At 40.0% G+C, this 13,178-nt stretch overlaps 1 protein-coding gene and 1 pseudogene across 1 annotated transcript; both read right to left on the bottom strand.

The window, feature by feature from the left end:
* The window catches only part of LOC107757848 (uncharacterized), a 7,285-nt pseudogene extending 1,764 nt beyond the window's left edge, over positions 1 to 5,521 (bottom strand).
* A 4,563-nt stretch (positions 5,522 to 10,084) lies between these two features.
* LOC107757859 (interferon regulatory factor 1-like) lies at positions 10,085 to 12,554 on the bottom strand. The gene is made up of 9 exons (XM_016575455.1): positions 12,441 to 12,554; positions 11,907 to 11,997; positions 11,719 to 11,818; positions 11,431 to 11,639; positions 11,258 to 11,339; positions 11,066 to 11,173; positions 10,945 to 10,973; positions 10,701 to 10,830; positions 10,085 to 10,608 (listed from the first exon to the last, which is right to left on the bottom strand). The coding sequence occupies exons 2-9, from the start codon at positions 11,991 to 11,993 to the stop codon at positions 10,487 to 10,489; spliced, it is 867 nt and encodes a 288-aa protein (XP_016430941.1). The 5' UTR covers positions 11,994 to 11,997; positions 12,441 to 12,554; the 3' UTR covers positions 10,085 to 10,486.
* Between the last annotated feature and the right edge of the window lie 624 nt (positions 12,555 to 13,178).

Consider the following 13,178-nt stretch of genomic DNA (forward strand, 5'->3'; position numbering starts at 1 on the left):
ACAATATCTACTGGTGTCATTATTAACAATTGATAAGAGCAATTATAATTAAATTAATGGTTACACTTTATTTCGATAGTCCACTTTAGACATTCTATTAACAGTAAGTAACTTTGCAACTACATGTCAACTAGCAGTTAGTAGAGTATTAGTAGACTGTCTGCTTAATATCTTCTAACACTTTCTTTGTCAACTTATTCAACTAACCCTAAACCTACCCTAACAGTCTACTCTGAGAGTTAGTAGACATGTAGTTGCAGATTAATGAGAATTAGTTGACATGTAGTTGACATGAAGTTGCAAAGTTACTTATAGTTAATAGAATGTCTAAAGTGGACTATCGAAATAAAGTGTAACCAAATTGCAAATTAATCTTGAATTTTCATTTCAGTGCATCTCTAGTTATTAACAGTGGAAATACAGCTGCCGGAAGCAGTGAATATTTTTTACAGTTAATGTCTAAATAATGTACTTTATGAGTATGAGTTTTCTGTCAAGTCAAAGATGTTGTTTAAAGGGGTCATATGATGCTGCTAAAAAGAACATTATTTTGTGTATTTGGTGTAATGAAATGTGTTTATGCGGTTTAAGGTTAAAAAAACACATTATTTTCCACATACTGTACATTATTGTTTCTCCTCTATGCCCCGCCTTTCTGAAACGCGTCGATTTTTACAAAGCTCATCGTGCAAATCAACCTGACAAATGACATCAGTGGAAGTTAGATGAAGCAGAAATACATAGTGTGTTAGTTTGTGGTTTATATAGTGGGTAAATAGTGGTTTGTGGGTCATTTTTTTCACAGTATGCATTAGTGTGCCACCCTAGGATTCTTGCTGTCCCCTCTGTGATTAAAGATCCCCTGTTGCTCTTCTGTAACCTGCAGCGGTCGAGGACATAAATTTTGGGAAATACCATCAGTGGGGTTTGTGTGATAAGAGCGGGGAAAACCCTGCACTCTGACTCACTCACACTCAACACACACGCTTTAGCTCGCTTCACTGTGAAAGAGTGACTCACGTTAACATCCTGATTATTATTTAAGCAAAAGATGCGGCCTAAACGTCTGCTTAACTCCAGTGAATCAGAGGAGAAACACTCCACTTGTCTGTCATGTTGAAACGTGTCTGAAAATAACTCTTTTCTATTGTAATGTTGCGTAAGGAAAGGGAAACCTCCGGGGAAGTGAAATGCTAGCGTGGAGTTTTATTCAGGACTGATAAACAAGCACTGCAGTTCTTCTGTACATGTGTGTGAGTGACATGTGCTTCGGAAAAGACCCAGAAAGCCTGGTGTTGTGAGAAACGGCGGTCAGGACGGGACTTTTAGGTTTCGCTACAGATGCTGACAGAAGCTTTTGATGACAAATGGGGAACTGCATTCACTGTACAGTAAAACTAAATATAAATTAATGAAATATTACCCTACCCTATATACATGCACTTTACTTCCATAAATGATAAACTGATGCATGAAGAACCGGTAACCCTAGTGAAAAATAATTATACTTAAATGTATTTATAATACAATTATTTCATGCTAAGTATGTTACAAATACATTTTCATATTTATGTACTTAATAAAATGCCCTGCAATTGTTCTTTTAGTATACTAAACTGGTATACTTAAAGTCTGCCAAATTGGAACAACTAATTTTGTAGTTAATGCACTTTAATTGTGCGGAAGTAAGTCCAATTAAAGATAGACTGAAGTACATTTGCTTGTGCTAAAGTGGAGCTATTGCAAGTACACTTCAGGTACACTTTAAATATCTTGAGTTTGAAGACCGACATTATTCAAAGATCATACAATCCTCATCAAAAGTGACATTAAAACACATTTTAGACTTAATATTAAGAAATATGCTTTGTGCACAAGTAGTACTCCAAATAAAGTTTAATAATCATTGAATGAGTTATCTCTCAGTAAATATGTTAATAGATTTGAACTATATTTAGTATGAAATAAATGTATTTTAAATATATGACTTTTTTACTGGGGAAATATCACTTGTGAACAGTATAGGCTACCTGTTGTATCATCTACAATCAAGCTGTAACTTTGTCAAATAATGAAAAATGCTGGAAATATTATTATTATTATTATTTTTATTTTTTATTTTATTTAGTCATTTAGCAGACGCTTTTATCCAAAGCGACTTACAAATGAGGACAATAAAAGCAGTCAAAACTAACAAAAGAGCAACAATATATAAGTGCAAATGACAAGTCTCGGTTAGCCTAACGCAGTACTATTTCATTATTTCTCTTTACTTGAGACTGTACTTTAGACAGACAAAAGAGTCGTCATTTAATCCATGGACATATCATGGACACACACACACATCCATCACAGGACAATTACTGTCATTTTTCTGAAACAACTGATGTCATATTCAGCACAGAATTGTAATTTATTGCCACAGAAATATAAATGACCTGTGATACAAATACTACACTACTGTTAGAGTTTAGGGTTTAAATGTTTCTGTAAGAGTCTCTTCTGCTCACCAAGGCTGCCTTTATTTGATACAAATACAGTAAAAATAATTAAATATTATTAGAATGTAAAACAGCTGTTTTCTATGTGAATCTCTGTTAAACTGTAATGTATTTCAATGAATAAAAGTATTAATAATTTTTTTTTAACTGTACTGAACCCAAACTTGAACAGTTGTGTATTAATGTCCACTGGTTTTATGTTTTTAATGTTACGAATGAATAAATAAAATCCAAGGCATTTGAAAAAGACATAAAAACAAATGATGAAGGTAAAAAGTTCCCAAGAGTGTTGCCCGTAGTTGAAAAATGCTGAATGCTCAGGATATGACTATTGTGGAAGCAAACAGTCTTGTGGAATGTGTCAAAATAAGCAGATGATTATGTTCCTCTTTCTGTCAGTGATGTGTACGCTTGGAAGGACAGAGAAATCTCCCGCCGCACCGAGAGAGCCACGAGAGAGCGGCCTGTTCAAGTACACTAACTAGAGATCTGCTGCCAAACCAGAGCGGAAACTTACATTTGACCTCTGCTGAAGGAATCGTGACCATTTACAGGAATAGTTCAGGTGAATGGGTGCCGTCAGAATGAGAGTCCAAACAGCTGATAAAAACATCACAATAATCCACAAGTAATCCACAGCACTCCAGTCCATCAGTTAACATCTGGAGAAGACAAAAGCTGAAACAAATCCAGCATTAAGATTTATAGGAATAGTTCAGGTGCATGGGTGCCGTCAGAATGAGAGTCCAAACAGCTGATAAAAACATCACAATAATCCACAAGTAATCCACAGCACTCCAGTCCATCAGTTAACATCTGGAGAAGACAAAAGCTGGAACAAATCCAGCATTAAGACGTTTATAACTAAAATACCATAGAGTCCATAATCCATAATAACGCTTCCTGCAGTGAAAAAGTGCATCTGCTGTTGTCGTATCAGATTGCTTCACATTTTCATTTGTGGCTGAGCTATTGCTTTAAGATTTAACAGGCTAATATTTAACAAGAATATCACAAAAAAAGAATGTAAACAAGAATTTTGATAACATTTTTAAGCAGAACTTTCGTTAAGCAACATTTTTAAGTTGTGTGTGTGTTAGTGAGTGTGTGTGTGTGTGTGTGTGTGTTTGTGTGTGTGTGTGTGTCAGTTTGAGCAGCAGGTTTGATCAGGTGTGTGTGTGTGTTAGTGAGTGTGTGCTATATGTTTGCATACTTCAGATATATGCATACTTCATTCTTTGGACAGTAGCGTCAGAGGTGTCAGACTCGTCTGACTGATGCATGTTCATGATTGACAGATGAATGAAAATTCACTGCATGTCATTTTTTGTTTTGTTTTTCCTGTTTAATGATTTGATTGACAGGTGGCTTGTGGGTCGCTCTGGTGCTGCTAGGTCAGACTCAGACTCAAGGTGAAGGTCAAGGTCAAGCTCGGGGTCAGGCTGAGGGTCTGGTTTTTGGCGTATCTCTCCCCACCAGTGACTAAGCACTGATCTGAGGACAGATCCGTCCGCAGCTGCTCCAGTGCCCCAGATGTTTTCAGTTGTGTGAATTCTTACATAATGTGTTATTCAGCCGTAATGTATTTCTGCTTTGGTCACGTGTGTGTTTGTCTGCTCGACTGGCTGGATGAGTCCAGCGCTTTAATCACTTTTCTGCCCTGACCTGAAAAACCTACAGCGTCTATAAGCATTTCAATAGAAGCACAAAGAACAACCATCTGAAGGCAGTGCCAAGATAACAAGAGCTTCAAAAACACGGATCAGCTCGAGTGAATGTTTGCGCAGAGCTTTAATGTAATCAGACACATGCCGCGTGTAAACAACACAGATGATCGAGACGAATCAGTCGTTTAGTCTTTCTCTCAGTGTAAATCGCCAGTCAGTTCAACAGAACCCGAGCGAGTGCGTTTAAGTGATATTTTAGTATCATTGACACACTATTGTTTTTTTGTTGTTTTTTGATGTTTTTAATTTTTCTTTTACATGTTTAATTTAATTTAATGTTTTTAAATTTTTTTTGTTTTATTTTTGTCATTTTATTTATTTATTTATTTAAATGTCTGTATGGCTTTTTTTGTCTTTTTTATTTCAGTTTTAGTTTGAATTGTTTCACTACATCAAACTACATTTAAACTAAATGAAAAATGAGAAATGTTGCTTGGCACCTAGCTGAAATGAAATAAGTTTAATATTTTTTTTTTAGATTTACATTTACATTCATTTGACACTTTTATTCAAAGCAACTTACAATTGAGGAATACATAAAGCAATTTCAGCATTCAAACATTCAAATAGTAAAAGAAAGGACAGGAAGGGATAAGGATAAAAGCTCACGGAAGAGATGAGTTTTCAGTTGTTTCTTGAAGACTGTGAGGGATTTGGCTGGTTTAGTAGTTTATTCCACCGACAGGGTACGGTGAAAGAGAACATCCTGGAGAGAGATGTTGTGCCTCTCTGCAATGGGACAACGAGCCGCCGCTTGTTTACCGACTGCAGGCTTCTGGAGGGGATATAGATGCTTAGAAGAGAGTGGAGGTGGGAGGGTGAGGAGGCTGTTCTGTAGGAGAGCACCAGTGACTTGAACTTGATGCGAGCCGCGACTGGAAGCCAGTGCAGAGAGATGAGAAGCAGTGTGACATGGGCTCTCTTGAGCTCACTGAAAACAAGACGTGCTGCTGCATTTTGAATCATTTGCAGAGGTCTGATTGCAGATGATGGAAGTCCAGCCAGAAGAGCTTTGCAATAGTCCATCCTAGAAAGGACAAAGGCCTGGACAAGAAGCTGTGTTGCATGTTCTGTTGGGAAGGGTCTGATCTTCCTGATGTTGTGCAGTGCAAACCTGCATGATGTGATATGATCTTTAAAGGTCAGCTGATCATCAAGGATCACCCCAAGATTCCTGGCAGGGAAGACGAGAAGCTCAGTCTTTGCCAGGTTGAGTTGCAGGTGATGCTCTTTCATCCATGCTGAGATGTCCGACAGGCAGCCTGAGATCCGAGCCGGTGCCATGGGCCTCATTTATAAAGCGTGCGTTGCTCAGATTTGATCTTAGAGTGTGTGTGTGCTTAAATCCACGCCAGCGCTCATATTTGTAAAAACTGTCTTTGATGTGGAAAAGTGCTTAGCGTCACGTCAGGGTCTGAGCAGACGTACTCACTTTTTCTTGTCGGAGCACTGCAGGTTTTTGGAAATGTAAGCTGTTCTTGCAGCTCGCTGTTCTAAATGAAAGAATTTGGATGATGACTGGTGATCTTTTACATGTTAATGACATTAATTAGGAGTCATTTACAAGGCAGAGAGCTGAAACCATTCAGTTGCGCGCAAGATCAAGATCATTTGCGATTCATAGATTTCACATCTGAAAGAGAGGCGTGCGTGCATTTTCTGTACATACGTTCATTTTATGAATCACACGTACGCATATTTGAGAGATGTTTGTAAGATCACATTTAGGATGGTTTCTGCGCAACATTTTATAAATGAGGACCATTGTGCCTGAATGATGTGTCCCAGTGAAGTAGTGTATATGGAGAAGAGGAGCGGTCCGAGTACCGATCCCTGAGGAACCCCAGTGATTATTTGGTGTGCTTTAGATACCTCTTCTCCCCAAGAAACCCTGAAGGACCTACCTGTGAGGTGAGACTCAAACCAGTGGAGTGCAGTTCTGGTGAAGCCCAGTGATGAGAGGGTGGACAGAAGGATTTGATGATTAACAGTGTCGAATGCAGCAGATAGATCCAGCCGAATGAGAACTGAAGATCTGGACTCAGCTCTTGCACTGCGTAGCGCTTCAGTGACTGACAGCAAGGAGGTTTCAGTTGATTGGCCACTTTTCCAGATTGGTTATTGTCCAGCAGGCTGTTCTGTGAAAGGAAGGACACTTGGTTGAACGCAATGCTTTCAGGTGATTTTGCTATGAACGGGAGGAGAGAGACGGGTCTGTAGCTATCTATAAGTGAAATGTCTAGTGTCGTTTTTGAGCATTGGGGTTATATTATTTTATATTTCAAATATTTAATATTTCAAGTCACAACTGGACATATTTCATCTAACCAGGAGTAGATGATTTCATCATCAAGTGAGGTGCGAGTGCATTAGAGCAGACAGAACGTCACGTCTGGATTTCTCTCCGTCTGAGTGTGTTTAATGGATGTAAGTCTGTCGTTCTCATTGCACTCAATGAGGGATGGAGTAACAGGAATAACACTTTCACCGCATGATATCTTATCGACCGTACATGTCTCTTCATATTTCACTGTACTTATTTCAATAATTATGTTTCTGTGTGTGCTAATGGTTGGCCAGTAACTCATAGTTTCATTCATAAATATCAAATCTGATTGGATTCATGACACTTTGATGGGACAGTTCCTCCAAAAATCATAATTCTGTCATCATTTACTCTAAATCTCGTTTTAATCTGTGTGACTTTCTCCTGAAGACATTTTGAAGAACACTGGACTCCAAGCAAGACACTGAGACGTTTCTCAAAACATCTTCTTGAGGACATGAGGACGAGTAAATGATGACAGAATGATGATTTTTGTGTGAACTATCCCTTTTAACAACTACAAGACATGAATATTACTTCAACACACAAAGCGTCAGTAAGCGAGAAATTAGAAACTGGCCTTCAAAAATGGCCACTTGCAGAGTGTGATGTTGGTGAAATGTTCAAATATTATCAGAATAAATGATTACAGGTACTTATAGGCAATATGAAGTACATGCTTGTCTGTATGAAAGTGAGTGCACAGCAGGTTTGCAGTCCTGCATTAACAGATGAAGCGCTCTATAGCAGGCTCTAATGTGGGAAAGCATGTGGCAGAACAACTGTGTAAGGTGTAGGTATTTGCTGTAAATTTAGCTTGCAACAGCTGATAAAATCAGTGATATGTAGGTGGGTTAGTCGTTGGTATGCATAAAACTGTCTGAGATAATGTATTTCCTCAAGAAGAAAACGAGCAGAGGAGGTTCAGATCTGTGATGTATGACACGACCGTCCATAAATCACACCGTCTAACATATATCATGCATACATGTAGAGAAAGGCCTCGGCGGTCGGTTAGAGGAAACGGCTCGCTGGATGTTTTCATCACACTTCCTTTCCTCCTTTGTGTTTCAGAGAGCAAGATTTAATGCCGGGAGCCTGTGCTGTGTGAAACCTCAGACCTGTGAAGACCAGAGTCTCAAGCCACCACATTCATCAACAAACTCCACGCTTTGCTGTTTTAATAGCTGAATATCCGTTTACTCGGCTCTGGAGCCGTTTTGCTTTTCCTCACTCGTCACTTGTTAATGTGTTTTCTTGATTGCATTCGATGCCCTTGATGCTTTTCTCTAAACTGACTTATTTATCTGTGTGAAGGGTTTCAGCTCTAATGTTCACTCTTGCCTAAACAAAGAAAAATAAACTGCTTTCCTCACTCAATAATGCCTGGAATTCTCTGAATTTCATCATAACAGAAACACAGCTATTAACTGTCTAAGTCAGAGCAAGAGCAATGAATGTTTTTTTACATGTATTTATTTTTTGCTCCATATCAAGTTGAAATGAATTAAGCAGACTCTCTGTATCAGTTCCAAACTCGTACGATTGTCTTTCTTCTGTGGAACAAGGAAGATTTGTTGAAGAATCAACACCATAATAGTCAGTGGGGTCTAAAGTTTCAAGCACCAAAAAGAACATAAATGTGGTGTAAAATTGAGTCTTCTGAAGCCATACGATCACTTTACATGACGAACAGAGAGAAATTTAAGCGCTTAAACACTTTCACATCAGCTCATCTTTACAGACCCTTCTGAAAAGTAAGTATGCTTTAAAAAGAGCGCTTATTACAGAAATAATATACTTCATAAGAATAGTCATTCTCACTATTAACTATGAATTTTGCCTCAATAAACTGAATTTGCTGCTTATTAATGGTTCGTAAGGTAGTTGCTAAGTTTAGATATGGGGTGAATTAAGGCATCTAAAATATGCTCATGCATTAATATGTGCTTTATCAGTACTAACAAACAGCCAATATGCCAGTAATATGCATGCTGATAAACAACTAGTTAACAGTGAGAACCGGTCCCTAAACTAAAGTGTTACTGGGTATACTTAAGTGTGAACTGAATATAACCTTAACTGTGTTGTTTACAATTGAATCAAATTTATGTTAAATCCAATTAGTTGACCCGCTTAAGCATGAAGTATTTCATACTTACTTCTATTGTCTTTGAAATATGGTCACAGTTCTGCTGGACGTACCGACAAGCGTTTATGGTGAACTGTAATATACTCCTAGATGACTGCTTTATCAGTGCTCATCGTGTCATTGATAAGCCGGTCATTTACTGCCTGATCTGCCTTCATATTTCATCCTGATGAACAGACCGCAGCTCTTTCCTTCCCACTTCATGCCAGTCTAAAGAACCACGATCAATATCACTCAGACCAGAGGAGAAGCCGAAGGTTTTCCCCATTTCTGTCACCTGATGGAGTTTCGTTACCACTGCCTCGTTTGGCTCGATTAGGATGATCTCAGATGAGACCAAGCTCTTGGACTGAATCCAGCTGAACTCTGCTCTTCTGAACTCAGCGCATCTGAATAATGACTCACAATCTGAGTTTCCATCAGGGATTCTCCTGTTCATCACTGTGGAGCTGCTTCCACTCAATCTCTACTGTATAAAGCGCTGTAGAAATAAAGCTGACTTGACTATAATGCCATTTCTGTTTAAACCTGAATATCATGTGTTTAAATATCTCTCTATTTACACGTTTGCAATGAAGAATGTGCAGTTTACTACATTTTTTAAAAACTTTAAAAGTGCACTATTTAAGTGTACATGAGTGAACTTAAGTGGCCTTTTATTTCATTAATATGACATCATCTGCAAGTAGTTAAAAAAAAAAATCAACTTTAAAGATATGAAGTTCATTGCAAGTGCACATGCAATACAATTCAGCACATTGCTTTTCACAAGGTGAGGCCGGATCCAATATGGCACCGTGTCAATAACATCAGGCCTCATTGGTTCTTCCGTGTCACATGACTTACCATCACTTCAAGAGAGTAAACCTCCAGAGTTGCATGAATCCTTTGTGATGACATCAGCTAAATATCTATCTTATTTTGCGTTCTGCAGGTGATTTGATGTGAGGCTGTGTACATGACGAGAGGATTGTTATTTTGGGTGAACTGTCTCTTTAAAGAGACTACAGTCTGCACTGTAAAAAGTGGCTTAAAGAGTTATTTCTACCTGATTTAACCCATAGATATTAAGTTTGCATAAATCAGTGTATCTAGGTTGATTCATTGATGTTAAATAATATATAAACTAGTTCATTTAGATGTAATTATTTGTATGTTTTTCAGTTTGTGTTTGCAATGACTTGAACTAGCTATTTTTATAACAATATGTTCTTTTATAAATTTTTGGCTTTAGTGCATCAAACTCTTCAGACTAAATGCAAATGAGAAATTGTGCTTGGAATAAAACAAGTTTAATTTAAATAACAAAGGCAAAATCTCTCTCTCAGAAAAGCATAACACCAACAACAGCAAATAAATTCATTTTGTTTTTTATTACAAATAAATATTTACAGTATGTACAGTGTAGAACCCCTTCCCAAACTCTCATCTGATAAATGTGTAAAATGAATATATATATATATATACCCTATCGGTGAGGAAACCCCTGCCATGATGAGCACATAACGGAGTCGCTCCAGTTCACATTACATGAGGTTACACGGTCACAGAGCTGCACAAGAGGAGCGAAAGCCACGAGCCGGCGTCTAGTTTCAGTTCTGGAAGATCCTAGAGAGAGAGCGTTTCTGAAGAGCACCCGTCTGTCCCGCGAGGATCAGCAGAATCCAGACGTATGAACGAACGAGACATATGAGGTATGAGCCATTGTGTGGATCGGAGTCCATTGTCCATGAGTGAGAAGATGTGCGTGAGACAGAGTCCGAGGAGCGAGGCGGCGCTCTCAGAGAGGACACATGGTCTGTGGCATGGAGCTGCTGTTCATTAGCTCGGTGTAGGTGCAGAGAGAGTCGTCATGCAGGTCTGGGGTCAGTTCAGTGTAGAGCCGGAACTCCAGCTCCTCTCCTGCAGCAACAGGACAGAGAAACACACGTGAGATCCTTCTCAGCTCAGAACAGACACCAGATACTCGTCTACACCGCTCACGCAACATTTACCTGAGCTTTCGCTCCACTGGCTCTCTGGACTCAGAGATTCTGTTGTGCCTGCTTCATTGGCCAGGAACCCCTTCGTAAAGAAATTGCTCTGCAGCCACTGCGTGCTGTCACGTTCCAATTGCCGTGAGATCTGCAAGAGCAAAACACAGAACTTGTAAGCCGCTGGCTTTTGCTTGTTCTTTGATTACGGGGTATTCCTGTCAATGAAAAAGCACAATGCACAAAGAGCAAAGGTCACACTCACCTCAATGATGGCTTCGTTCTCCTCCAGGTCTGCGGGCGGAAAGATGGAGAAAGCACAGGGTGAGTTTGAGCCAGTGATCAGTGATAGAGACACAGGGGAAGCGAGGCGAGAGCTCTGTTACCTGTGGAGTGCAGCGGAGACACCTGGAACTTGCTGATGTACAGGTCTTCAGGACAGTTGGCGATCTCCACCTCGTATGCAGGGGTGTCTTCGGAGGGGCTGGCGGTGCCTTCGGGGAAAAGACACACGTGATGAGCATCACACTCTTGTGAACATCTAGCTCCGATAGAAAGTCAAATCTGAGAAGCCTTACTTAGATTGACGGTGCTGTCGATGGTGCTCTCCTGGGTCATTTCTGAGTGCATCTCGTAAACGTCGGCGTCCTCCGTCTTGATCTGAACACACAAACACACGTCTTTAATGCTGTGATCTGGATGCACGCCAAATCCAAGCACCTGCGCTGCAGACTCGCTGGCACATGCTTACCTTGCGTTTGCGGCTGTCGCGGCTCTTGCATCTCTTGACTTTCTTCTTGGCGACGGCGGGCAGCATGCGGTAGACTCTCACCGCGCCGCAGCCTTTGTTGATGCTCTTGTCCTTCACCTCTTCGATGTCGGGGAGCGAGTTCATGGCACAGCGGAAGTTGGCTTTCCAGGTCTTGGGGTCGGGCTGGGTCACTCCCTCCTTGTATTTACCTGAGGAACACAAGCAGCAGTTTGAGCGCACCTGTGGTGGACTGTGAGCTCAGTCGTGTGTGCTCGAGCGATCGCTCACCTGTGTGAATGGCCCACTGCTTGAACAGACAGGCGTCTTTATCCACCTGCCAGCCGTGCCGAGCCGCATGTTTCCACGGGATGGAGAACATGTTCTCCTCCTGAAAGCATTGCAGATCCATTAGAACACTGCTGTTGTCTCCAGATGGTTATCTGGATGGTTGTGAGTAGATGATCATATTTCTTTACCTTGTTGACCCACATGAGTCCAGCGATGGTGCTGGAGGAGATTTTGCCCTCCAGCCAGGGTCGCATGCGCATTCGGGACACAGGCATGTTTCTGTAGAAGCAGACAGAAGCTGGTTTACTCGCTGTGCATCTGGAGGGAGGCGCTTTGACAAGTTCATGACCAGGAAACGGCGCTTTGTTTTTCTTCTCTGAGAAATTCCACTGTGCAAAATTCTCAGTCTTTGCTAAATATTTATTTTATTATGTATTCATGTGGTTTGTTCAGTTAGTTTTTACATCTAAGCAAAGATGCATCTACAAAATACATCAAAGCAAAATGAAAAAGTTACTTTTGATGCTGTTGTGGTTTTTGCAACATTGTTGCTGCGTGTTGCTGTAGCTTGCGTTCATTACTAACAGTCGAATTAGTCTATCACATTATTTATTTGACCAGAAAAACAACACGCGTCTACAACTGAAGCGAAGCATTTCTAAGCATAAATGCAATAATAATATTCAATGCAATAAAACTTTCATATTATCAAAGGCACTTACAGTATAATCAAATGTTGTATCCAAATGAGAAAAACTGCAAACAGAGTAAGTCCTGTAAAGGCGTGAATCCACTCTAAGAAGTGCAGCTGAAGTTCTGTCTAGATCAGCTCGCGCGTACTGTACGGAGGAGGCGGCGGCGCTCGGTATATATAGCGCTGGCGGGGATTTTTCCCGGTGAGCCTCCCGCGCATGCGCACACAGGGCAGCCGCTCTACTACTCGAGCAGGCTGATTTCCGAGAAATCATGCTGTTATGAGATAGAAGGGCTACGTGCGGAAGACATTTCAGTTTGGATAAACACACACACACACACCCTCAACATGACACCACAGAATATCACACACACCCCCACACACACACACAGACAATCATATTCATGTGTTATTGCCACGATAATCAACAATTCACAACAACAACAATAATAATAATAATAATAATAATAATAATAATAGGCCCACAGAATTAACCCCTAATAATAATAATAACAATAACAATATTAATAATGATAATAATAGATGTTGTTGTTAATTATAGCATTCACTTCCACTCACTTCACATAAATAGGGTGAATTCAGGTAAACTGTACACTGTAATCTGAATGAACCCTGTATCGCAACATGCATCTCTTCAGTGCGAGTAAATCTGACACCAGCAGCAATGTTTAGTCCATGCAAGCATTTACCCGCTGTTAATGTAAATACAGCGAATGTGTCTTCTTTCTACAGTGAGTTATATGAG

This window comes from Sinocyclocheilus rhinocerous, unplaced genomic scaffold (genome assembly GCF_001515625.1).
Source record: "Sinocyclocheilus rhinocerous isolate Xijiao unplaced genomic scaffold, SAMN03320098_v1.1 scaffold2338, whole genome shotgun sequence".
Classification (NCBI taxonomy): domain Eukaryota; kingdom Metazoa; phylum Chordata; class Actinopteri; order Cypriniformes; family Cyprinidae; genus Sinocyclocheilus; species Sinocyclocheilus rhinocerous.

Coding starts and splice junctions, on each gene's coding strand:
- LOC107757859 (XM_016575455.1), bottom strand. CDS start 11,993: ATGCCTGTGTCCCGAATGCGCATGCGACCCTGGCTGGAGGGCAAAATC. Junction 11,340..11,430: donor GCGACAGCCGCAAACGCAAG/GTAAGCATGTGC, acceptor TTGTGTGTTCAG/ATCAAGACGGAGGACGCCGA. Junction 10,609..10,700: donor CCAGTGGAGCGAAAGCTCAG/GTAAATGTTGCG, acceptor CTGTTGCTGCAG/GAGAGGAGCTGGAGTTCCGG.